This window comes from Xyrauchen texanus, chromosome 44, assembly GCF_025860055.1.
Source record: "Xyrauchen texanus isolate HMW12.3.18 chromosome 44, RBS_HiC_50CHRs, whole genome shotgun sequence".
NCBI classification, from domain to species: domain Eukaryota; kingdom Metazoa; phylum Chordata; class Actinopteri; order Cypriniformes; family Catostomidae; genus Xyrauchen; species Xyrauchen texanus.
In genome coordinates, this window is record NC_068319.1 from 23,922,075 (window position 1) to 23,947,890 (window position 25,816).

Sequence of the window (25,816 nt, forward strand, 5' to 3'; positions counted from 1 at the left end):
AGCATATTGTAAACATTTACTATAGAAAACATTTTACTATGTTACATCTCTCATCCAGACTAGAATGGTATTTTTACTTTTGAAAACACCCCTCCATATTGTGGAAAATGATGGCTTTAGGAAACAGAAAATAGAGGCTTATAACTTGTGGAAGTCTACTAGTTTGAATTAGATGAGGTAGCAAACAGGGTCCATTTATTTATTTATAATATGAAAATGAAATGACCAAAAGGTACATGTAACACATTTTTAATACATTTTATAATTTAAAGTAGAATTCAAAGGAATTCATAAAACAATTGTGAATATAGTTCCCCTTCTGTCACTCACTCGACATTGTGTCGATGTAGTGACACTAGGGGTCTCTCTTTGAGAAAAGGCCAATGAGAATTGGCTAACCGAATTTGCATGCCCTTCCCCCGGACATACAGGTATAAAAGGAGGTAAGTGTGCATCTGATTCAGATTTTTTTCTTCAGAGCAGAGCGGTTGTGTTTCAGTGAAACCCACTTCTGTTCCACTCACCTCTAAAGAGCATACGCTGTTGGAGATATGGTGCATTTCAGTGGCTTTCCTCTTCCTCTGCATGCCAGTGCTGATTATGCCCCCGGGTGCTTCGACAGCCCTCAAAAAAAAAAAAAATATGACTTATAAAAGTCATGACTCAAAAATATATGAGTATATATTTCTCTAAAAGATTAAGCACATTGACGTTGAACGTCTTTTTAAAGATGCGTCTTTTTCAATGTGCCTTTCCGTATTTGTGCCATTCCTAGATGCGGTTGTTACCGCTCCGCTTCTGATGGCCATGGGCGCTGCTTCATGTGTCTGGGCAGAGATCACACTGAGGCAGCGTTTGTGGATGGTTCATGTTCTCACTGTGAGAACATAACCATGGCAACGTTGCGGTCGAGGCTGTCCTTCTTCCGGGGGAAAGCCACTCCAGCCGCCCCCTGCATAGTGCCTTCTACCCACAGGTATAGGGCCTGCGCGGCTGGCACTGGAGGTGATTTTGGGAGTTTAATAGGCAGCCCGGGTAAATCCCCGCGGACCACCTGTCCCCCAGCCTGCTTGTCTGCCCCTGTCCGGTCCCAAGATGAGCGAGCCTTACGGCCAGTCTGATTTCTCTTTCATAGCCCCCGAGCTGGATGAGAGTTTCGCTCCTGCATCGGAGAGCATCTTGGCAGACTCCGGTGGTGAGGACTCAACTGGGCTAGCGCCTTCAGGTGTGCCAGCCCAGTCTGAGACCGACGCCGTGCTATCCGCTATACATGCCTGGGCCGCCGCGAGTGTGGGGCTGGATTGGAACCCTCCGTCCTCCCCTCAGCCCTCGCGGCTAGATTATTGGTTCCTGGGTTAACAACAACAAACAAACTTGAAGTCGGCTTATGAAATGGAAACCTTGAAGTTGCCTCTTCTTACCAATTTTGTTGTTGTGTTGTACTAATAAAATAAATCTGTTTTGTGACTGTTGAATTTACTTCAATTCAGTTCCTCTTCATGACATTCCATTTCAAAGTCCAGTTTAACATCTTGGAGGGCGTGGCCAATTCAATTCATGAATTGAAAGGGAGAATTTGTTAAATTCTGATTTTGACCCACCCTGTTATATTCCACCCTTTTTCTTATGTAGGTGGGTATCGTGTCATATGGAGATGATGTTGGCCATGTTTTCAACCTCAGCCAGTTCAGTAACACAAATGATCTTGTAATGGAAGCTGCCAAGATCCACCAAAGAACCGGCCACAAAACCATGACGGCTCTCGGCATTGACACAGCAAGGTGCTGCACTTACACTATGTTTTCATAAGAATGTGGACACCCAAATCACACACATTTGAACAATTAATTTTCAAAATAATTGACATTAATAGGGAGTTGGTCTCATCTAAATGCTTCCATAAACTTTTTCCACAATGCTGTTAGAACATAATTTACTAGAATGTCTATTTATGGTTTTTAGATTTGTCTTCACTGGACTTAAGGGGCCTAGCCAATCCTGTTAATTAGAAGGTGTATCCACATACTTCTGGTCATATATTGTGTGTTTCAGAAAACTCATAATCAATCATCACTTGCAAAGCTTCTAATCAAACAAAGGACATTGTAGAATTTGAAAAAATAAACCTTGACCTAAAGGACAGTTGTTTATCCTTTAAAGGAAAGAAGCCTTCACAGTGGAGCGAGGGGCGAGACCAGGCGTCAAAAAAGTCATGGTGATCATCACAGATGGGGAGTCACATGACCACCACAATTTGCAATCTGTCATTGCTGACTGTGAAAAAAATGGTATCGAGAGGTTTGCCATTGCTGTACGTATATTCAACCATGTTTAATAACAGTTGACAAATACTAAATACAGTGATTTGTGGATTAAATGCTTTCAGTAGGGTAATTGAAACCAACAAATTTAAATAACCATTAAATAGTGCATGTGCTGTCTTTTATTGCAGGTCCTTGGTGACTATAATCGTCAAAATAAAAGCATCAGCCAAGTGAAGAAGTTTATTGATGAAATTGAATACATTGCTAGTGATCTAAAAGAGGATCATTTCTTCAATGTGTCAGATGAAAGAGCACTAGTGAACATTGTCGACGCCTTAGGAAGCAAGATCTTTGCCTTAGAGGGTAATGACCTGATAAATCACAATGACAAATTCCACATTACATATTGTTTTCTTTCTTAATTATATCATGAATAGTCTATATTCTGTGTGTTTAGTGCTGCTTGCTTAGGCTAAGGTCAGAAACATCTTGGTTACTGTTGTAACCTCCGTTCCCTGATGGCGAGAACAAGACATTGTGTCAATGTAGTGACACTAGGGGTAGCTCTTGAGAGCCCCAAAACACCTCAATCTTTGAGAAAAGGCCAATCGGAATTGGCGAGTGGAATTTGCATGCCACTCCCCAGGACATAGGGATATAAAAGGAGAAGGAATGCCCACTCTCATTCAGGTTTTGTGCTGAGGAGCTGAGACAAGGTCCCAGCCATTTCAGCGGCTAGTACAGCTTTGGGGCAAGAGGGACACAACGTCTCATTTCCTCCATCAGGGAAAAGATGCCGCGGAGACCACATCCTGCCCAAAAGGGGAGGTCAACCTGTGACAATACAACACATGGGCTCACCAGTTGCACATGGAAGAGGCGTGGTGGTAGGTCCTGGAAAGGGGAGGAGCTCTACGAACACAGCGACCGGGGGCAGAGAGAGCTCTGCCCAAGGGAGACGCGAGTCTGCTTACAGGGAATCACAGGGGGTTACCAGAGTAATCAGCACCTGTGGAGCACCTATCCCCATACAGGGCATATTAGTACCCATAGTGGGTGTGGCTGCAAACTCTTCCGCCGAATTCGTGAGCACAGGGCTAGGGAGGAAGGACATCCAGGGTCCATGACTTTGTGAACTAGACTGGGGGTAAAAGTGCACATTTTCGCCTCAAGGGAGGGGAAAGGCGCTATACGCAAGCAATAAACCCGGCCAGCTGTTCCGTATTACCAAACTCTACCTGTTCGTACCTGAAAAAACACAGGATAAATCCGGCTCAACCTGGAGATTGTAAAATCTTTCGAAGGTATTGGGTGTTGCCAGCCCGCTGCTCTGCAGATGTCTGCTAGAGAGGTGCCATTGGCCAGTGCCCACAAGGATGCCACACTCCTTGTAGAGTGTGCTCGCAAGGGGGCGGGCACGGCCTGGGTCTGGTAGGCCAATACAATGATGTCCATGATCCAGTGGGCAAGCCTCTGTTTGGAGACAGCGTTCCTTTTCTGCTGTCCACCAAAGCAGACAAAGAGCAGCTCAGAGCGCCTAAAGCTCTGCGTGCGATCCAAGTAGATGCGCGAAACCACTGAGAACACCTTATAAACCACATAGCAGTGACCTGGCAACCACAGGCCACATCACTCATTCATTTTCACTCTTTTTACAAAAGTCTTAATAAGTTACATATTGTAGTAACCGGAATAAATCTGATGAACTCATAAATATGTAAAAATGTCTTTAACAGCCACATCAGGGACTCACACCTCTTCTTTTGTGATGGAAATGTCTCAGGCTGGCTTCAGCGCTCACACATCGAAAGTAAGTATCTGTTTGCTTACTTGATTAAGCGAATACTTGTGCCATTAAAAACATTTACCGATCATATCACATCAGATTCTATGATTTACCTTTTCTAATTCTGATATTCTACTGTTAGTATGTGCAAAGGCCTACTGTCAGTGGAAACAAGCAAACGGTTGAGTGGTATTTGTTGTTGTTTAAAATCATCCTAGTGCTCAAGAGCATGGTGAACTTCACACATACACGTCATGAGAGGTGTGACCGCAAGCCCACATCAAGAGTGCTTTTTGGGACATGACCTTTGAAAAATGCTGTAGTCTTAAATGGAGATCATATTTCAAATCTATTGTGAGGAATCTCTAAACACACTGCATATGGTTAACTATAAACAACTGAGATGTTAAAATACCTTCCTTCTTTAAATTCGGAAGGACTTCCCAAATATATTCCAAATAAATGCCAGCGTGAATATGTAGAATAACCTACATTGACAGTGTCAGATGTTGCATTGTCCTGCTTGGTTCTCATCCTTGTATTTGTATGGTTTTCTTTTGATGAATGTCTTTCTAACAGGCAGGTGTGATGCTGGGAGCAGTGGGTGCTTTTGATTGGAACGGAACTGTAGTGATGCAAGTGGACAAAGAGTTTATTGTACCAAAAAAAAACAGCTTCCATGATCCTGAGGTGGATAGGTACGAAGGCATGGCAGGATACGTAGGTAAGTACTTTAATGAGCAATTTTAAGTCAAAATGTAATCTAAAACACCCTGTTTACTTTCCTAATACACATTGCTGGACATTTTGTGCACAATTTATCCTATACAAATATTTTAATAATTTTATTCTGATTGGTCAATGGTGCCATCTAGCAGTAGTATTCACTCACCTAAAGTATTATTAGGAACACCTGTTCAATTTCTCATTAATGCAATTATCTAATCAACCAATCACATGGCAGTTGCTTCAATGCATTTAGGGGTGTGGTCCTGGTCAAGACAATCTCCTGAACTCCAAACTGAATGTCAGAATGGGAAAGAAAGGTGATTTAAGCAATTTTGAGCGTGGCATGGTTGTTGGTGCCAGGCGGGCGGTCTGAGTATTTCACAATCTGCTCAGTTACTGGGATTTTCACACACAACCATTTCTAGGGTTTACAAAGAATGGTGTGAAAAGGGAAAAACATCCAGTATGCAGCAGTCCTGTGGGCGAAAATGCCTTGTTGATGCTAGAGGTCAGAGGAGAATGGGCCGACTGATTCAAGCTGATAGAAGAGCAACTTTGCCTGAAATAACCACTCGTTACAACCGAGGTATGCAGCAAAGCATTTGTGAAGCCACAACATGCACAACCTTGAGGCGGATGGGCTACAACAGCAGAAGACCCCACCGGATACCACTCATCTCCACAACAAATAGGAAAAAGAGGCTACAATTTGCAAGAGCTCACCAAAATTGGACAGTTGAAGTCTGGAAAAATGTTGCCTGGTCTGATGAGTCTCGATTTCTGTTGAGACATTCAGATGGTAGAGTCAGAATTTGGCTTAAACAGAATGAGAACATGGATCTATCATGCCTTGTTACCACTGTGCAGGCTGGTGGTGGTGGTGTAATGGTGTGGGGGATGTTTTCTTGGCACACTTTAGGCCCCTTAGTGCCAATTGGGCATCGTTTAAATGCCACGGCCTACCTGAGCATTGTTTTTGACCATGTTCATCCCTTTATGGCCACCATGTACCCATCCTCTGATGGCTACTTCCAGCAGGATAATGCACCATGTCACAAAGCTCGAATCATTTCAAATTGGTTTCTTGAACATGACAATGAGTTCAATGTACTAAAATGGCCCCCACAGTCACCAGATCTCAACCCAATAGAGCATCTTTGGGATGTGGTGGAATGGGAGCTTCGTGCCCTGGATGTGCATCCCACAAATCCCCATCAACTGCAAGATGCTATCCTATCAATATGGGCCAACATTTCTAAAGAATGCTTTCAGCACCTTGTTGAATCAATGCCACGTAGAATTAAGGCAGTTCTGAAGGCGAAAGGGGGTCAAACACAGTATTAGTATGGTGTTCCTAATAATCCTTTAGGTGAGTGTATGTCTGAATAATAACCGCACATCCGTGTATTAAGTCATATTGCGAAACAGCTTTCCTACTAATAATAATTTCAACTCATTTCAGTGTTTCATGTCCATTTATTTATTTATTTGACAAGTAGTCTTGTATTAAGCTGGATAACGAGCAGTCAGATGGTCATTATTTATAAAAGAAAAAACCCAACAGAACTCTGATCGCGAATCAGATGTTCAGCAATTTCTTTCTTCACATAATAATGTCATTTCAATGCAAATCAATATTTCATGTCCATTTACTTATTTATTAGGGAAGTATTCTTGTAATAAGCTGGATAATGAGAAGTCAGTCAGGTCCCATTTTCGCAGAATAAACCAGAACTCCGACACAAACGAATGTGCAAATCATCTGTTCAGTGGTTTCTTCTAACATATTAATATCATTTCAGCACAAATAAATATGTCATGTCAATTTAGTTAGTAGCCGTGTAATAAGTGGTATAACTTACAGCCGGCCAGTATTTATTGCAAAATAAACCCTGACTGTACATTATCCCTGACTAAAAACACAGATTTGTGTTTTTATATGGAGCTATTAGAACTGAAGGTGTCAGAATATACATGGTATGCCTGTCATCATTGAGAGTCTGGCCAATTACGAATAAGATCACTTTATATCTCACTTTCGTGGTACATTGATGGCATAAGTTAAGCAGCTGTGTCTATAAATGTTCAACAAAATTTCTTACTGTGTTGTGCCGAAATCTGACTCCCCGCTACCTGATTGGTCCATATCCTTAAAGCCCAACCCTAACCCTAACCATAACCATAATTGGGAGTCAAAAATCAGCATGTCACAAGCATGCAGTGTATCAAGCCAGCCACCGATCAATCTGTGCAATGCTGCATGAAGTTGAACACACCTTTTCTTTTTGGGCTGACATCAACTTGTACTCTTATTTTTCAACAAAAGATGTAACAGCATCTTTTCTTTGGCAAATTGTTTCATGTTGATTTTAACCTCTTTTTTGACCTTTTTGCCACTTTAAATTAGTGAATAGTAGAAAGAGGATAGGAAATGATGGGCAAACTCAAATGGGAAATTTTATAAGTCAGATTTGAAATCATGTTGCCAACAGCAGCACCACTGCTCAATGTGTAGGAACATATTCCTCGGCACAGGCCGCAACACCTTTTTAGTGTAGATTGCCTTGTCAAAACTAACCATGTAAAATTTGATTTCTGAACCTCATTCCCAGTTGATATTGTATTGTACTGTATTAAATATTGGTAAGTCTTGGGTACTACATAATCAACAATAAAAATGAGAGCACAACAGGAATTTTATATCCATCATAATACTCAGTTCAGACAGAGAGGGCATTTAATAACAAATGGGTGTATCTCAGTAGCAGTCTAAACACATTGTCATGATCAGCTGCCATACTATAAACACCCACATGCCAAGTGCAAACACTCACACTCCTCTCACATCCCCTTTTAAGGATGTCGCTTCAGAATGAAACAAAGAGAGCACAACTTGACATGACTTTGTCTGGTAAAAGTGTTCAAAAAATGAGCTGGATGGAAGCAATGTCTGAAACATTTCACGAATGCTGATTTGACTGAACAGAATTACAATTAGTCATGTTTGTTTATCCTAAGATGATCCAAATGTCTGTGTCTCTGGCCATAAAACCATTTATAATTTCAGCCCCAGCTGTTTTTTATTATGTGTGCAGACTACTGTAAATTACATTTGAGTTTAGTGAAGCCGTGTGAGGGGGTAATGTGGCACTGTGGTTTTGCATGCAGGTTATGATGTGCAGTCTGCATACACATCCAAAGGAGTGCTGTACATCACAGGAGCCCCACGGTTTAATCACAGCGGGCGTGTCACTGTGTACCGCTTTGATGGAGAAAATATCACTATTACACAGACACTGAAAGGAGAGCAGGTATCTGAATCTTCATCTTTATCATTATCATTACAATCTGATTTATTTAAAATATGTTTAAAAACATATTCAGGTCCCATTTTACCCCGGAATCAAAAGAAAAACTATGTTTTGCATAAATAAAATAAAGATTTATTTGCATCGTGACAATATTTTTATGACAAATAAGCACACTATCTCCCCAAATTCTCATTACCAAAATGAATCCGGACGTTTTATTGTATTCTCAACGGTTCTTCTCATTACTATAAAACAGTATTTTTTTTTACTGTATCATGGTAACCAATACTGAATGTTTTTTTTTTCTTCTGAAATTATCATAAATTAAAGCCAATACAAATTATACCATTATGTTACAAGTACATATACATAATAGAAATACTATAAAATTACTTTTTTCATTTTACAGTAATGAGATTTTTTGCATCACAGTAATGAGAATTAAAGGGGAAGGATTATTTAAGAATAAAGTAATTGTGTAATACTGTACTTTGCTTTATAGAAACTAGTACCAACTAATAAACATGCAAACAATAATAATTGTTTCTAGAGCAAATTGTTTTTTTCCTATGAATGTTTGGCATTCATAGGAAAGGATGGAGTGGTGGTGGCGTAGTGGACTAAAGCGCATAACTGGTAATCAGAAGGTTGCTGGTTTGATCCCCACAGTCACCACCATTGTGTCCTTGAGTAAGACACTTAACTCCAGGTTGCTCCGGGGGGATTGTCCCTGTAATAAGTGCACTGTAAGTCGCTTTGGATAAAAGCATCTGCCAAATGCATAAATGTAAATGTAAATGTAACATATGTGGACAGCGGGACGAAGTTGTGAAATTGTAAATAATACCAAGCTATAAAAATCCGATTTTTTATAATTTGTATATTATGTTTCCAGGAGTGTTGTTTATTTATTTATATTTTTTAGATGTTACAGACATCACATCATAAATTAGCATAATTAATTCTGATTTAAAGTAATGTCAACCATGTAAAAATAAAACTATACATAATAAATTCTGAATCTATGTATTTATTATAATTGTCCCATATCTGCAGCATGAAACTGAACTTTTGACCAGATTTTAGGAGTCGAACCCTGTTCTGCAGCGCCCAGGAGTAAGGTGTTTACCACTAAGCTACCTCCCCAATAGTTAAACTCAAGAGCAGAAGAGCAATGAGCCAGGATATTTGTGCATCTTTCCAAAAATATAATCTTTACTTGAAGAAAAAATTAAAAGTACAAATAAACAAGGAAAGCCGAGCTTCCACAAAACAGAGAAACAAAATAGACACAAGGGTGAAAAGGTATAATAAAGAACAAACTTAGCTTGAGAGCTGGACACAGGAGGCACAGAGTACCTAGGCTCAAGACTGAACACAAAGGCAGGGAACAAACAGTCTTATAAAGGTCTAGACGCAGGTGAAGGGAATGAGAGTTAACGAGCAGAGTACTTAACAAGGTTAGGGACATTGGCGCCATCTGCAGGTGTGGAGAGGACAGAGCTCAGGGTATAAGTGCCATCTGCAGGCCTGGAGGGAGCATGGCATAGAAGGGTCAAGGAAAGCCCCCCTGCTGGTCAGGAGGGGAACAACAACCCAAAGATTACAGCGATACTGTACAGTAATTAAAGGATTTTTAGGTACATTAGTGTACATTGTGTTTAGCAGAATTTCGTTTCATGATAATTCACTCAAACATTTTATAAAAATATTTGAAACAGTTTCTTACCAGATGTAGTTTTGTTGGCATTTCTCCAAAAGACAAACTCTTCTGTGGTCTGCACCATGTTGTTTTGTCACATGACTCCCTGTGTCTAAAGTTTAATCCTTTACTGACAGCAAAGAGTCTCCTGAACTGAGATCAGTCAGTTTAAATGTATTTAAATTATGCGGTGTATAGCAAAGCCAAAATATAATGTCCACACATGTGTACGTGGGGTCACATGAGGTTAAGTAAAAAAATAGTTTAAACTACTATTTTCGTTTTATTTTCTAATATCAGAAAAAACTTTTTTATGGACTATTACATTATAATGTATACTAAGAACATATTCTTGACAGGTTTGGTGACATTTGCCCTCCTACAATTGTGTTCTTGATATCATATGTATAAATTTCAACATGATAGCTTTATATTTGCCATTTACAGTACATACAGTTAAGTGTAATGTGATGTAAATAGAATGTACATAATATACATAGAATATCTGTGATTTCACATTCTTTAAGGTTTCATTGCCTGTTTCATATAATTTGCAAAGGTATGAAATTGATTTGTCTTGAATGAAATAGGCTTGATTAAGTGTTTCATATCGCTCTTAGATCGGCTCCTATTTTGGCAGCATTCTCCAGACACATGACATTGACCGTGACAATTACACTGACATCCTTCTGGTAGGAGCTCCAATGTACATGGGTCCAGAGAGGGATGAACAAGGTCAAGTCTATGTCTACAAACTCAATGAGGTGTGTATGTGCCTTTAATCTGTACACATGTGTGTGATGTGCCCCATTCCACATACTGAAAACATGTGTAGGGGAGTGTTTTACCTGCATTCCACTCTGAGAGCCTATGGGAGCATTAAATATGTATCTGTCTTCTGGGAGTGTGTGCGTGTGTGTGTGTGCTCATGCGTTTGAGGTAAGTGCTCCCAGAAGGAGCAGAAGGAGGGTTGGAATGAAAGAGAGAAGGCAGCAACTTGGCATCATGAGTATGGAAATCTAATGAAAATTTTATATCTTCCTCAAAAACACCAGCCTCTGTAGAACACCTGCTCTCAAGAGTTTCCACATTGTGGCCCTAATGGAGCAATTGCTATTGGTTTTGATCTTTTGCCATTTGTTAAGTGTTTTTTGGTTAGACATTGTTATTTAATTAAGACTTGAATTGAGACTTAATTCATAATTTCACAATCAACTTTGTTTTTGTTTTTTACAAAGTTTCCTAAGTTGCTCAAAGACTGAATAGTGATTGTTCATTGATCACTTTGAACTAGTCTAGCATAGCCAGAGTTTATTTTGGCATAAAGTCTGCTGCATATTTCAGCTTGTTCTGGTCATGAACCTCTAACTTAGATTGTCATGTGTTACTAACATAGCTGCCCCCATGAGGCACCCTAGCCCCATGTAGAATAAAAGAGCTTTTATAAGAATACTGATATGACTGAACTCTTCATCTCATCTGACTGGTTAGAACTGGTAAGTTTTACTTAAAAAAAAATAATTGTATCAGCCTGGTACCTTGCGAACACAGCTTCATTTTTAGTGCATCTGGCTGCTGGAAATTGCTGGAAAAAACAATCATATTGGAACTAGCATTATTCTGTCTTCTTGTTCCCTTCATAGGATGGACTCTTTGAACATGAGATGACCCTCAAGCCTGAGAATCAAACATGCTGTTCTGATCACTCACGTAGTAGATGTAAAAATGTGAATAAGAACGAGCCATGTGGTGCACGATTTGGTACCGCGATTGCTGCTGTACCTGACCTCAACCTCGATGGCTTCAATGACGTAGTGATCGGATCACCCTTGGAGAATGACCATCGAGGAGCGGTGTATATTTACCATGGTTCTCAGCAATCAATAAAGAAGAAATATGTACAGGTAAAGTACGGAATTTCTAAGAGTTGTGTCTAATTCCTGAAAAGTGCTGCCATGTCCACTTTTTATAATCAACCTTAGGCTCATTTCTTCATAAAGTTACTGATAAATATGGACAGTCATTGGTTGCATTTGTTGGGCTTATATTCAGAATACAGTCACATATTTGGACCAGTGCTTAGCACAATAAAATGTTACCAACCACTAATCCCCCCCTGCTATTCAAGCCGCACTTTACATAATGTCTTTATTTATTGATATTGTCTATTTTCCCTTACCTCTCGTGTTTTTGCACTTCTTAGTCCATCCCCTAGTCTAATATATGAGGGTGTATTTGTATATATATACTTTTCAAGCAGAAAAGTACTTTTATACTTTTTAAAGTTCAAATCGTTGCTTGATGCTAGCATTGACACCCCGACATCAGTCGTAAATGCGGCTACACAATTGCTGTAGTAGAGCGGAGAGCCATAGTCTAACGGCTGATTCAAATTGTGGAGGATGAAAGTTTAAGAGATTTAATGCCCATTGCAATGAAAATACAAACTTTGTGGGGACTAGTTCTTTCAATTAGTCAACCTCCCACTTAGACTTTGCTAAACGTTTAATTTTACATTTTTCATATTAGTGTTATTTTAGCTGCATTTCTATCTTTATATTTTAAAAATGTTAATTTTAAAAGCTTTATAATGTTACATATTATTTTAAGAAGAAAAGAAATGAATTTTGACAGGAAAAGAAGTATACATAGAGTCAAATATCAGCACTTTAAAAATCTGTGATTGATCGCAATTAACTATGAAAAAATTCATCAAGATTTAAACATTTAATCGACTGAAAGCAGTGCATCACTAATATGTAGTATACACTGTATACACGGTATATATATTTCGGTTAGGTAAGTGTGTTATTTTGGGCTTGTTTTGTAAGACTATGTTAGTTGTTTTACTACCAAGTTCTGGCAACACTGATTTATAAGCACCTATAAGAATTGCCGTATTTGTGTACTGTGTGTATATCGCACACTGGGCATGTTATGTATGGTCTATACAGTATATGTTTTTGTTTAGCGAATTGCTGCTGGAGGAGATGGAGTGAGCATGAAGTTCTTTGGCCAATCAATTCATGGCATCATGGATTTGAATAATGATGGCATCATTGATGTCACTATCGGAGGAATAGGAGGGGCTGCACTTTATTGGTAAGTGTGGCTGTTTCTGTTTTGATCAAAGCGTCATTTTTGTGTTTGTGACAGTGTATCCACAAAACAGCTGTTTGGCTTACATTTTATCTCATGGCTGGTGCTAAAATAATTTGTTTGGAACTTGAACACAATATCCTCTGGATGTCTAGCTTCCTCATTCCCACCCACAGCAGCTGTCTCAAATTTGGACCTGAGCCTAAATATCCCACACTGTCCGGCAGGCCTTGTCCATTAGGGATTGTGTCCCTCAACTACAGCTAGTTTCTTTTGGAACATTGGTCTGAATATGTGTGAGAGTGCCTCCAACCACAAAGTAAACTTTTGGCAGCATTTCCTATATAAGATCCCCCTATAGAGATCACAGTCACTCCCTGATTCCAGAACGTCCACAAAATGGCCCAAGTGCTGAGACTCAGCAACTGCCAAGCAAAGCCATAGAATCTAGTGCCCCCTACATCTCGACTCCCCAAACGGCACCACCCAGCCTTTTAGGAGTTCTCCACTTGCTTGCATTTGACATCATATTACATTTCTGGAGACGATCTGAAGTGTTTGGTTGGACTGAGATCTGTCAGTGATCTATGAACCAGCAGTTGTTGTACTGAAGGATTGAAACAAATATTAATACTCCAAATGCTGCTCCGTTTGTGTAAACATCTTGTGAAAATATTACTTTAATCCAGGTCTCGAGATGTTGCAGAGCTTCTTGCAGAGATGACCTTTGACCCAAGCAAGATCAATCTGCAACAGACATGTCAGGTTCATGGGAAGACCACAGTGTGTGTGAAGATCAATGTGTGTTTCAAGTATCGGATCAAGTCTGAGAAAGACACCAACACAGGGACTGGTAAGTCATGATAACACAATGGGGCAAATCCATTTAGCACAAAAACATGCTCTTATTTGCCCATAATGCTGTTTTAAAGGAATAGTTCACCCAAAAATGAAAATTAGGAGATATATGAGAAACAGATCAATGGAGAGAAACAGATCAATATTAAGTCCTTTTTTACTATACATTCTCAACTCTAAACAGTAGGTGGCAATATACATGAAGAACACTGTGACATGTCTCTAGCACTTTTATGAAGGAGGAAGCAGGAGCTGGGCAAACAATACAATGTAAATCTTTTTTATTCATACACTTTTCAGTCTACAACCAATGGTTTGCTTTTTAGCATAACACATAAACGCACAGATCAACTCTGCTGCGTGCGTCTCCCTCTCTCTCTCCCCTACGGTGGTCTGGACTGCCCATTTATCCCTATCCAGCTCTCACTGCAACACAAAACGGCTTTTAGAGGTGATTTCCCACCGTTCTTCCTCTCCCGGCCTCACTCTCCAGAGATGTCGCTCGGTCACACCCACATCACTACAAATGCGAATTGCCAAAAACAAAAGAAGAATAATGTGGAAGTGAAAGTGGAGATTTATAGTAAAAATAACTTAAATATTGATTTGTTTCTCACCCACACCTATCATAGTGATTCTGAAGATATGGATTTAATCACTGGAATCGTATAATTACTTTTATGCTGCCTTTATATGCTCTCTGGAGCTTCAAAGTCCTGGCCACCATTCACTTGCATTGTATGGACCAACAGAGCTGAAATATTCTTCTAAAAATCTTAATTTGTGTTTAGCAGCAGAAGAAAGAATGTCATACACATCTGTGATGGCATATGATGAGAGAATTGTAAGTTTGGGGTGAACTGTCTCTTTAAGGAATAGTTCACCCCAAAATTAATATTTGCAGAACATAAAAAGAGATGTTTTAATGACCATCGGGATTCATCGTTTCAATACAATGCCATTGGACAGTACCTCATTTTAAAACTTCACATTTTTTAAAATGTAGACTGAATGCGCAAATAAATAATGCTGTCAGCAGGCTCAAATTATTCTAAGTGAATTCCCTCTTGCATGTTTTGCCTTTATTGACCACATTCAAACCTGGTTTACACAACTTCCATTAGAGCAAAGCATTTGGAATTATTATTAAGCATTTGACCTTAAAATGGTTTTCTACTTTTTCAAATAATCTTTACCTCCATTCAGTCATCAGGTACACTTTAATGCTGGACTCTCTGAGAGTGATTTCCAGAGGACGTTTTAATGAGACAGATGACAGAAGATTGCAGAAGAACGAGTCTATCAATTATGAGCTTTGCAGAGGACACACCTTCTACACGTCGGCAAGTAAATCAGTCTTTTCATACACAAGAACTGAGCAGTAGAGGTGATTCGTGTGTACAGTATTTGTGTGCATGTGTATATGGTGCAAATTTGGTATGTTTACACCATTGGTTCTCAGCTTGTTTTGTTTCAAGACCTAGATTTTACATTGGGCATCAAGTGGCAACCCAAAACTGTGCCAAAATAGTTTTTTGTACAAAAGTAAATAAAAAGTCAAACATTCGAAATATTAATATTTTAAAATAATGTTGAATTTTACTGGATACACAGTCGTTGACACAATCAGAATATGATATGGTAAATTAATTGCAAACTTTTAGCAAATACTAACTATGCATGATTATACAGATAGTTAGTATTTTATTATATGCATTATGCATTTTTTCCCTGCATTCCATGACCCAATCAGAAAAGACCTGTGACTCATTTTTGGCTATGATCCACTAGTTGAGAACTACTGGTAAACAATGTAGGTCAGGGTTATTTAAATCCGGTCCTGGAGGGCCACCATCCTGCAGAGTACATTTACAACCTCAATCAAGCACACCACAACAAGCTAATCAAGGTCTTCAGGATTACTTTAATATTATAGGCAGTTGTATAAACCAGAGACGGGACAAAACTCTATAGGACAGTGGCCCTCCAGGACCGGATTTGAATAGGCCTGCTGTATGCAATGTGCCTCTTTTGCAACAACCCAAACAAAGACATTTTTTAGTTGTCAACAAGACAGTTTGGCTTTTTGAGTTGGGCTAACTCGTTTCCAAATGAAGAGCAGATAGCCCTCCTATAAAACCCTTCCCTCTTCTCTGAAGCCATTTACTGTGTATCTTTTATGCCTCTGATCTAGATTACATGACATTCAACATCTCTCAGTAGATAAGAGCAGAAAACTAAGCGTCTGAAACTAAGAGGACTTGAGTTTAATAAAATCCAGAAGTTCTCTGATCAAAGGCCTGAGAAAGTGGCCTGACTGCTACAGTAAAATCAACCCCAGCCCCATTGAGAGACTGCTTGCATGTCCCACTTCAGTGCATATTTGGCCTCAGAGGTTAAGAGGAATGGAATTGTACATGAGTGCAAAAAAAGAAGAAAGAAAGAGAAAAAAAGTATAAAAAAAAACACCACAAAAACTATAAGGCATAAGGGACACCCTCTGGTGTCTGTGAGGGACAAACATAAAATCCCGTACAGCATGATCAATATGAGAACATTTGCTAGATCTCTGATCATTTAATGGTCAGTATTTTCAACAAAGCAATAATACATACATAGAGCTTTTTTATGTGTTTTTTTAAGTTATGTTGTTATGACAAAATGTTGCTTTTTTAAGGTAATAATAATAATAACTACGTATTTTGGTACATTCTTTGCTGATTTTAAGCCAACGGAGTCAACTGTTTAATAAGCTTTGTTTGTTTGGAAAAAATGTAAACATAACATTCCACAAATGTAATGTGGCCTTGTATTATTTTGGTCATAAACATCTGTTCTATAAACAAAAGTATTTTCAGAAGTTTTTTTTTTGTTTTGTTTTTTCATAGTTTTTTCATGTTTCATTTAAATGTACATATTATATTATTGATCAACAAAACAATTCACATAATTCTGCAGTTTGGTCTAGTTTTTTATAAAGTTTTTTGAGTAGGGAAAAAATATTTATACAAATTACATCAAATAAATTAACCTTGGTGAGTATTTAGAACTTTCTCTTTCTTTCTTTTTTGTTTATAATGTGTCTGTGCAAGATGAACGTATAAAGGGGGATACTTGTTAGTGTTTAATGTTTTATTGTGTTATTTAAAAGAGTTTTTGTTATGTTTGAGTAACATTATGGAGAATAGTGGTGATTGAGTTTACACTGAGGACATGAATAAAGTTCTATATAGTTTTACACATTGAGCCACTTCTAAGTGAATCAAAGTATAGTGTTACCAATCAGCATGCATTAGCATGCTAGAATTCACTGTACTAGTTAATTCTAGCTAGTACTAGCTAGGTTTCTTCTAATTGAAGTAGTTAAATTGAGATTAATTGTTAATTTTAATTTCAGCCAAAGAGTTAAATTTAAACTTATGTGCCAACAAAAAGTATGAGTTAGCTTACTTACTATTTCAAGTTTTATTTACTTATAAAATATGACGTACCTGATTGCACTGGCGACCTGTCCAGGGTGTCCCCCGCCTTTCGCCCAATGTTAGCTGGGATAGGCTCCAGCCCCCCGCGACCCTGTACACAGGATAAGCAGTTGACGATGGATGGATGGATGGTACCTGATTGCATCACATTTTTAGTAATTAAAAACCAACATTAATTTATTAGAGTTTACAGTGTGGATTAATGTGAATCAAGGGCGTGGGTTTGGTATGAAAGTTGGTAGGGACATATTGCGAGGAGGACGATTTTCAAAATGTTGGTATTTAAAAAACATCTAGACCCTTACCTGACAGTTGTTCATTTTTAAAGGTGTTTTAGCAGAACCATTAATTGGGCTTTATGCAAACTGAGTTTTCTTTTTTTTTTTGGAAATCTGCCTTCATAAAAATGGTTTAAAAAATATTTATGCAATAATCACAAACAACTGTGACTGGAGCAGCATAAACAGCCCTGAGAAAATGTACAGATGGCATGTAACAACACCTTTTAATGCGTATCTTCAGAAGAGTTAGGACAATAATTTACACATGAATAATTACACTAAGAAATTTGATAGATGTTATAAAAATAAAAACTTGGGGTAAATTGCCCAAATGTTGGTCAGGAAATTTCTGGAAGTTGATAGACACATGTCTCTACCATCCCTACCTAAATCTAAACCTGTAGTGTGAATATGCTTTATATTGATGTTTTGAGGCTACTTAAAAAAAAAAATGTAAATAAAAAAAAAGTCTAGTTAGGTATTTACATGACATTTCCAAAACAATGTCTTTGAAAAATTTACTGTGATGTAACCTAACTGCAACCAAAATTCAATGTTGCAAATTTTGTTTGAGTTTGCTGGGTAAATGCTAATAGAGGAAAACTAGCAACACAATGAATTCTTACTGTTTATTTATGTTGTTTGAAAAATCTTGAGCTGAAAAAAATCCGCAACATCCTCTGTTATCCCCCACAGGATAAACTGGATTTCAGAGATCCCATTATGGTCACGTTGGAATTTGGTTTAGCGGATGAAGACAAAGGTCCAGTCCTGGATGGGGAATTACCGACATCACTCAACAAGACCGTAAGATCCTGTTCTCTCTTCTACTTGTGTCAGTGTCTTTATTGCAGGGGTGAAAGTTTACAGTCAATATACTGTAAGTCTAAGTCACTGCTCCAGTAACCGCTAGACTGTCTACTGCAGTAATAATGCTCATTAAAAAGCATGAGTAAATGTGGGTGGCAGCTGTAAGTTATCCAAATGAAATCGCTCTAATTTTACAAGTGCTGAAAGACTTTCACTTTGTTGAGGAAAACGCTCTCATTATGCACCTCTATAATGAGATTTTGACCACAAGTCTCAATGCAATATAATGAGATTAAGAAAAATAACAACAGAAATATTTCACAAGTGAACACACAAAGATGTTGCACAATACAAGGTTAACGTTACTTAAAATATCAGGGGCTTTAAGCTAATTATTTAGGTCATAGTGCTTCAGCTGAGCAAAAAACAAAAGAAACACGTTTTGTAATCTCTGAATTAAATAATGAATTAAACAGTAGGCAGTAGTTTGTATTATATGCATATTTTATACATATATTGAGCACTTATGTGCATTGTAATGTCCCAGTGTACTGTAGATCCCTGGCTGTTTTTAGTCCGTAGTCATTCGCTGAGCAAAACTGGAGGTTTGTCATAACTTTTTGTTTTTTGAAGAGTCTGTTTCTCTCTGCACACACACACAGTAATTCCCAAGCAGACAGCTTTGCATGCTCACGAGATAAGATTATCTGGATGAGAAGCACATTTTCCTGGAGACATCACAGAGTCATCTCTGCCAGTACTACTCCCTCAAGTTCTGTTGTTCTGCAGTTTAAGTACTCAGGCAGGAAAGCAACACTTGGCAAAAATATTCGTGGTAAACATTTGAGTTGGTGCTCTGCTTGGTGGTGCAATTAAACTACATTATGGTATTTAACTAGGACTTCTAATGAGCTGTTACTGTATTGTACAGAAAGCAGGACAACATTGCATATATACACAGTATTTTTTTAGATTAATCACTAGATACAGTATATGTTTGGAATGTTCTGCAAACATAAAGTGATGAAGGTTTTTTTTTATTGTCATTCAAACAGTGTAAAACTTCCTTTCTTACTATCTCTTCATATTGTCTTTAATTTAAGATTGCATTAGTGGACTGTGGGATCAATGACAAGTGTGTTGCTAATCTACACCTTAAAGCCACTGCAAACATCTCAAGGTACATTTACAATCATATTTATTAAGATGCCTTTATCTAAAGTGACTTCCGGTGCATTCAAGTTATACATTTATCAGTATGGGATTATTAGTCATTTTTATGGTGGTATTATTTTAATCATTTAAATATGTGTCGTTCTGTTCTTTTTCTTGGATATCATTTTTAGATTTAGAATAACAATTCAGATACAACTATGAGAGGAAGATGTCTTGACAGTATGAATAGTTGTACTGATAAGAAATGTTCAGTTTTACTGCCTCCTTGTGTTGACTTCTGAAAGAGTAAACATTCCCTCTTTGATGCAGCAGAAGTTCTGAAAGTCACAATATTATAAACGACCATCTAATCTAAAGCAGGGGTTTTCAAACGTTTTGATACCAAGGACCCACAAATTTGACAATGCCCTTCGTGAGGGACCCCTTCCTAAAATATAAATGCTGCGATCTATTTTATGTATAAAGGCCCATTCATACTGTGTGAGAAAACATTAACATTATAAAGACATATTTTTTGATTCCTAAATTAAATAATAATCTTTTATAATAAGTGAATAAAATATTACTGGAAATTACTGGAAAATATTTACTTTATATTAAAGGGATAGTTTTCCCAAAAATGTAAATACTCTCATATTTACTCATCCTTATGCCATCCCAGATGTGTACAACTATGTTTCTTTTGCTGAACTCAAATTAAGATTTTTAGAAGAATATCTCAGCTCTGTAGGTCCATATAATGCAAGTGAATGGTGACCAAAATGTTGAAGCTCAAAAAAGCACATAAAGGCAGCATAAACGTAATCCATATGACTCCAGTGGTTTAATCTATATCTTCAGAAGTGATATGATAGGTGTGGGTGAGAAACACATACATATTTATAAGTCCTTTTTACTATAAAACTCCACTTTCATCTTTTAAAATCTTCTTTTGTTTTTGGTATTTGGCATTCTTTGTGCATATTGCCAACTACTGGCCTGGGAGGAGAATTTATAGTAAAAAAGGGCTTAAATATTTATCTGTTTCTCACCCACACCTATCATATCACTTCTGAAGTCATGGATTAAACCACTAGAGTTTTATGGATTACTTAAATGTTGCCATTATATGCTTTTTGACATTTTGACGTGTTTTTTGAGCTGATATATTCTTCTAAAAATCTTCGTTTGTGTATAAAACAGAAGAAACAAATTCAATTACATCTGGGATGGCATGAAGGTAAGTAAATAATGAGTGAATTGTCAGTTTTGGGTGAACTATACTTTTATGTTAACAGTATCTTTTTCTATGACCCAGCGAGCAAGCTAAAGACAAAACACAAGAACAGACTATTCTTGAAAGTATGTAGGTTGCAAGGAAGAAGGGATGAATACTTATAAATATGGAATATTTTTTTCACACCTATATGCTAATTTCTTTTTATTTCTTACTGCTGAAAATGATGTCTGTCAGTAGAATAAAATGATTTCTAAACAGATTTAGGAGGCAGAATTTATTTGTTTTACACTATTTTTCTCTGGAATTTTCTGTGGATCACTTAGCATCCCCTAGTGGCACCCTGGGGGTCCCTCAGACCTCAGTTTGAAAATCCCTGATCTAAAGCACATTTCATGTCAGTCTCAGATTTGTCTGCAGTGCATAAGCCTAATAAATATGTTAACTGTATTTATCTCATATTTCTGTATTTCTGTAGCCTTTTCATAAAAAGCAACCAGGAGAAATTCTATGTCAGCATCAACATCCACAACAGCAGAGACAATGCTTACAACACCAAGGTTTCACTGACCCACACAGAAAATATCAACTATGTAAAAATAGAGGTAGATGTTGTTCTCTTCATAATATGGCATGTATGTAGAAGATTTTGGATCATTTTGTGTTTGCCATTTGATGGTAACAATATGTGACAATATATATGAAATTAGAAAATCAATGCAAAAGTAAACTTGAATTTTCAATATCAACTTAAGGTAAAGTGTGTAATTTCTGCATGGCTAGTGCCACCAACCAAAGCATAATTGTCGTTTGTAATTTATTTCAGTTTTAGAGTTATGAAAATGTATTTTCCAAATGTTTTCAGTAAATGAAAATGTATTCATTTTAGTTAGTTTTTGTTTTTGTTAACAATAATACCACTGGTAATAACCCACCTGTGAATGAACCGTTAAACAATATGCACTAATATTAATTTTTAGATTTTTGTTTGTTTTTACTTTCTTTGCAGCCTAAAGAGAAGGACTGTGAAATTAATAATACCAGAATAGTGTGTGCAGTTGGATACCCTTTCCTCAAATCTGATAAAATGGTGAGATTTGCCTCTGCTATTGAACTGACAAAATAAAAATTTCTTATAAATCTGTTTACATTCATGTCAATGTTAATCCAACAGGAAACGTTCAGTATCCAATTTCAGCCCAATCCTTCTCATATTCGTAAGGACATTGTGATCAATGTTACTGCAACCACGTAAGAATTACGTGCACATTTTCCTCTAGGAAGTCACTTTTGTAATATTATTATTTTTACTGCGTTTGGTCACTTTATTAAATACATATCAGACAAAAGAGATGTTTTAGATGTGTTATCAATATTTTCTCTGCAGTGATAGTGAGGAGCCAGCTTCTGAACTACAAGATAACTTTGTGAGCATCGTCATCCCTGTAAAGCATGAAGCCAACCTACATTTCACTGCGTAAGTGAAGCCAATCACATTCACCATCTTATTTAAACCAGCCAATCAACTGAACTGTAGCAGCAATTTAATGAACCAAGTGTTTGAATACCTTGTGATATTACGTGCATTACAATAAACGCAATGTCAATACACATTTAATACTTTGTGTTGATAATTTTGAGGAGCAATCCACTTGGTTTAACATAATTTTAACAAATAGTGTTACGGCTTCGGTGAGTTTGCCGATTTGTTTTGTAATTTTCTCTCTCCCATGTCTCGCAGGCGCGGCCAGCATGCATGATCGCCATTTCCATGGGAACATTGATTGTTCCTAGAGGGAAACGTTGATCATGCCACTGATTTGCGTGCCGAGCAACACCTGTTCTCCTATAATTCACACTCTTCTTAAGCCCGTCGTGTTCTCAGTATCTGCTAGATTGTTGTTTGATGTTGAGTACTAACCTCGCTCTCGAACAGACTTTTTTTGGTCCTGTCGGGCTGAGGCAGCGTTTCCAAATTAAAGGAGCGGTTTACAACCGCACCCATCCTCGTTACTCCCGACCCTGCAAGTCAGTTTGTGGTGGAGGTGGATGCATCTGAGGTTTGTGTTGGCATAGCTTTGTCACAGCACTCTCCCAAGGACAAAAAGATGCATCTGTGTGCTTTTTATTTGCACTGTTTAACATCAGCTGAACGAAATTATGATGTCAGCATCCGAGAATTATTGGCTGTCTGGTTGGCCTTGAATGAATGGCATCATTGGTTAGAGGGTTTGGGGGTACCATTCGTGATCTGGACAGATCATAAGAACCTGGAGTATATTAGTTGTGCTAAACAACTCAACTCTAGACAGGCTCGCTGGTCACTTTTTTCACATGATTTAATTTCGTCCTGTCATATCATCTGGGCTCTAAAAACGTCAAGCCCGTCTCCCCCATTTCAATGTTTTGAGGATGAGACCTCCACCACCCCACCAGATACCATTCTACCATCCACTCGCATGATGGGCATGGTATCCTGGGAGGTGGAGGCTAAAGTCCATGCTGTGCTACAAAGCACTGTGCCCCGCCACATGCCCAGCAGGCCTTTGTTCTGCAATCTGCCCAGACACATGTCTTACAATGGGGTCATCAGCTCGTCCAACGTTGCTTGCCATCCAGGGGTAACTCGCACCCAGACACTCATTAGACAGTGATTTTTGTGGCCATCCCTAGCACTGGACGTACGTTGATCCGTAGCCGCTTGCCACATTTGTGTGACTAATAAGACATCCTGTGAACTCCCAGCCGGGCTCCTCCAGCCACTGCCTGTCCCTTCGAGACCTTGGTCTCCCCCCCCTCCCATGGCAGCACGATTCTCGATGGTGGCTCATTTTATTCACCTCCCCAAATTACCTTCAGCGAGGGAGACAGCGGTAGCAGTCATTAACCATGTCTTCCAGATTCATGGGCTCTCGGTCTATGTGGTTTCTGACAGAGTCCCCTAATTTGCGTCACGTTTTTGGGCAGAGTTCTATTGACAGCTGGGGGAAAGCCCTGTGCTGTGTGGCCTTCCGTAATCAATCTTCTTGGAGCGATCATTTAGTCTGGGGTGAGTAAGCCCACAACTCCTTGCAGACATCATCTACAGGGTTATCACACTTCCAGTGCAGTCCCGGTTATCAGCCCCCTCTGTTCTCCACACAAGAATCTGACGTACTGGTTCCATCCACCCACGCCTTTACCCAGAGTTGCTGACGCACCTGGAAAGCTGCCAGAGAAGACCTCATATGGACTGGTGCTCACGTTAAGAGGTCGGCATACAGACACCGGGCTAAGGCCCCAGCTTATGTGCAGGCAGAAGGTTTGGCTGTCCTCTAAGGACATCCTGCTCTGACTCCCCTCATGTAAGCTGGGTCCCAAGTTTTTGGGCCTTTTCCCATCACCAGGGTCATTAGTATAGTAGAAGTCCGCCTCAAACTACCTCCTTTGATGTTGAGAACTAACCTCGAGCTCTCTGTCTAGTTGGTTCTATCTCATGTATCTGTTGGTTGCCTTCCAGTATGGCTGTGTTTCAGCTGGTCTTCCACAGAGGATACCTTGTCTCTGCATGCATGTCGGGAGTAGTATCGCCCTCTTCAGCTGGGCGCTGTTCTGCACCTCACTAGCGTCAATGGAGGATTCATCTAATCTGTTCCTAACTTCCACAAATCACACACTCATCCTACGAACACACTCTTCAAGGATAGTTCCCGAGCGTGGCCTCAGTGCGCTCACTTCCCTGTTGCAGCCGGTGCCGAGATCCTCGACATCCACAGTGACTGCTTTTGGTTATTAATAAATTCCCTAAAGGTTTCGTCTGCTCTTGGGTCTGTTTGTTCTCCCTATAGCATCTTTACAGATAGTTCTGATCTGTGGCTAGTAATACATTTTGTAGGCAAAATATCATATGCACCAGAACTACTAGTGATAAGACATAATGTTATGTGGAGAGAGAGGGTTAATGGAATTGGGAAATGTCGCAAGACATATTTAAACCTGCATGAGAACAACAGCTTGATGTTTTCACACATACTGTAGACACTCACCTCAAGGTCATGGATCTTACAAAATCTGACTATTTTATATATTTTTCTTCTAGTAACAAGTATATGAAGGAGGACTACATCATATTGAAAGAAAAGGAGAAAATACAGAGTGTTTTCAATCACACTAGTTTGATTGGGGATGAAGTGAAAATCAGTTACACGGTAAGACACAGAACTTCAGTTCTGCATTCATTTAAAATACCTCCTTTAGGGCAATGCCCTCTACCTACCCTCAATGCCTTGACTATTATGCGAATGGAAAATAAGGAAGAACTTTTAAGCAGAACTATGTCCATGTCATGGTAAAGAATAGAAACATTTGATGTAAATTATAAAAACTAAGAGAATAGAATCTGGTGCCAATGTGATTCAGTGTTCCCTGTATGCTGAGAAATCTTGTTCGGGTGCTGATTAATTTGCAAGAGGATTGAATCGCGAACAGTAGATTTCCAATTCATAGTGGTGCAGGAAAATACAGAGGCCCGTAGAGCTCATATATCTTTACGATATATTTTTGACTCGTGTTTTTTGTGATGTTAACAAAACAATTATGTTGTAATTTGCTCCCTTTTGACAGAATTATTTCAGTAATGTATGACATTATTTAATATTAATTACACAACAGTTTTGGTCCTCAAGTTTAATTGGACGAGAGGCATACCAAGAGTGCTGAATCACGGTCCAACAGCACTTGGGACCCTTCACTTTTTGTAACACTCTGCATTTTTGTTTGTGGCTTTCCAAGTAGTGGTGGAGATTTTGATTCATCGTTCATTTTGATTTATTTCCCTGATTCACTCAGTGACATATTCTGGAGTTTGCATACGTACTCCATCCAAGTATGTTTTGAGTGAGTCATTCAATCATTGATTAAAAAACAGTGTTGTTCATCATTGAAACAATTGAATTGAACAAAACAATTTGTTAATTTAAAGGGATAATTTCAATAATTGTATAATTATAATTCTCTCATAATATTCTCACCCTCATGCCATCCCAGATGTGTATGACTTAATTTCTTCTGCTGAACACAAACAAGGTTTTTTGAAGTATATCTCAGCTCTGTTGGTCCATACA

General features: G+C 38.5%; 1 protein-coding gene across 2 annotated transcripts in view; it reads left to right on the forward strand.

Moving 5' to 3' along the window:
* Positions 1-25,816, forward strand: part of LOC127636662 (integrin alpha-1-like) — a 72,016-nt gene that overhangs the window by 38,282 nt on the left and 7,918 nt on the right. For both annotated transcript variants that reach the window (XR_007969628.1, XM_052117321.1), the window contains exons 7-24: positions 1,633-1,781; positions 2,161-2,311; positions 2,453-2,627; positions 4,001-4,074; positions 4,630-4,774; positions 7,948-8,090; positions 10,413-10,556; positions 11,436-11,696; positions 12,764-12,894; positions 13,581-13,744; positions 14,956-15,092; positions 18,209-18,319; positions 19,426-19,502; positions 21,193-21,319; positions 21,724-21,804; positions 21,889-21,965; positions 22,102-22,191; positions 24,793-24,901. Coding sequence is in view for 1 of the 2 variants with exons in the window: in XM_052117321.1 (XP_051973281.1) it covers positions 1,633-1,781; positions 2,161-2,311; positions 2,453-2,627; positions 4,001-4,074; positions 4,630-4,774; positions 7,948-8,090; positions 10,413-10,556; positions 11,436-11,696; positions 12,764-12,894; positions 13,581-13,744; positions 14,956-15,092; positions 18,209-18,319; positions 19,426-19,502; positions 21,193-21,319; positions 21,724-21,804; positions 21,889-21,965; positions 22,102-22,191; positions 24,793-24,901 (2,346 nt within the window). In the remaining variant the exon portion in view is untranslated. The remainder of the gene's footprint in view (positions 1-1,632; positions 1,782-2,160; positions 2,312-2,452; positions 2,628-4,000; positions 4,075-4,629; positions 4,775-7,947; positions 8,091-10,412; positions 10,557-11,435; positions 11,697-12,763; positions 12,895-13,580; positions 13,745-14,955; positions 15,093-18,208; positions 18,320-19,425; positions 19,503-21,192; positions 21,320-21,723; positions 21,805-21,888; positions 21,966-22,101; positions 22,192-24,792; positions 24,902-25,816) is intronic.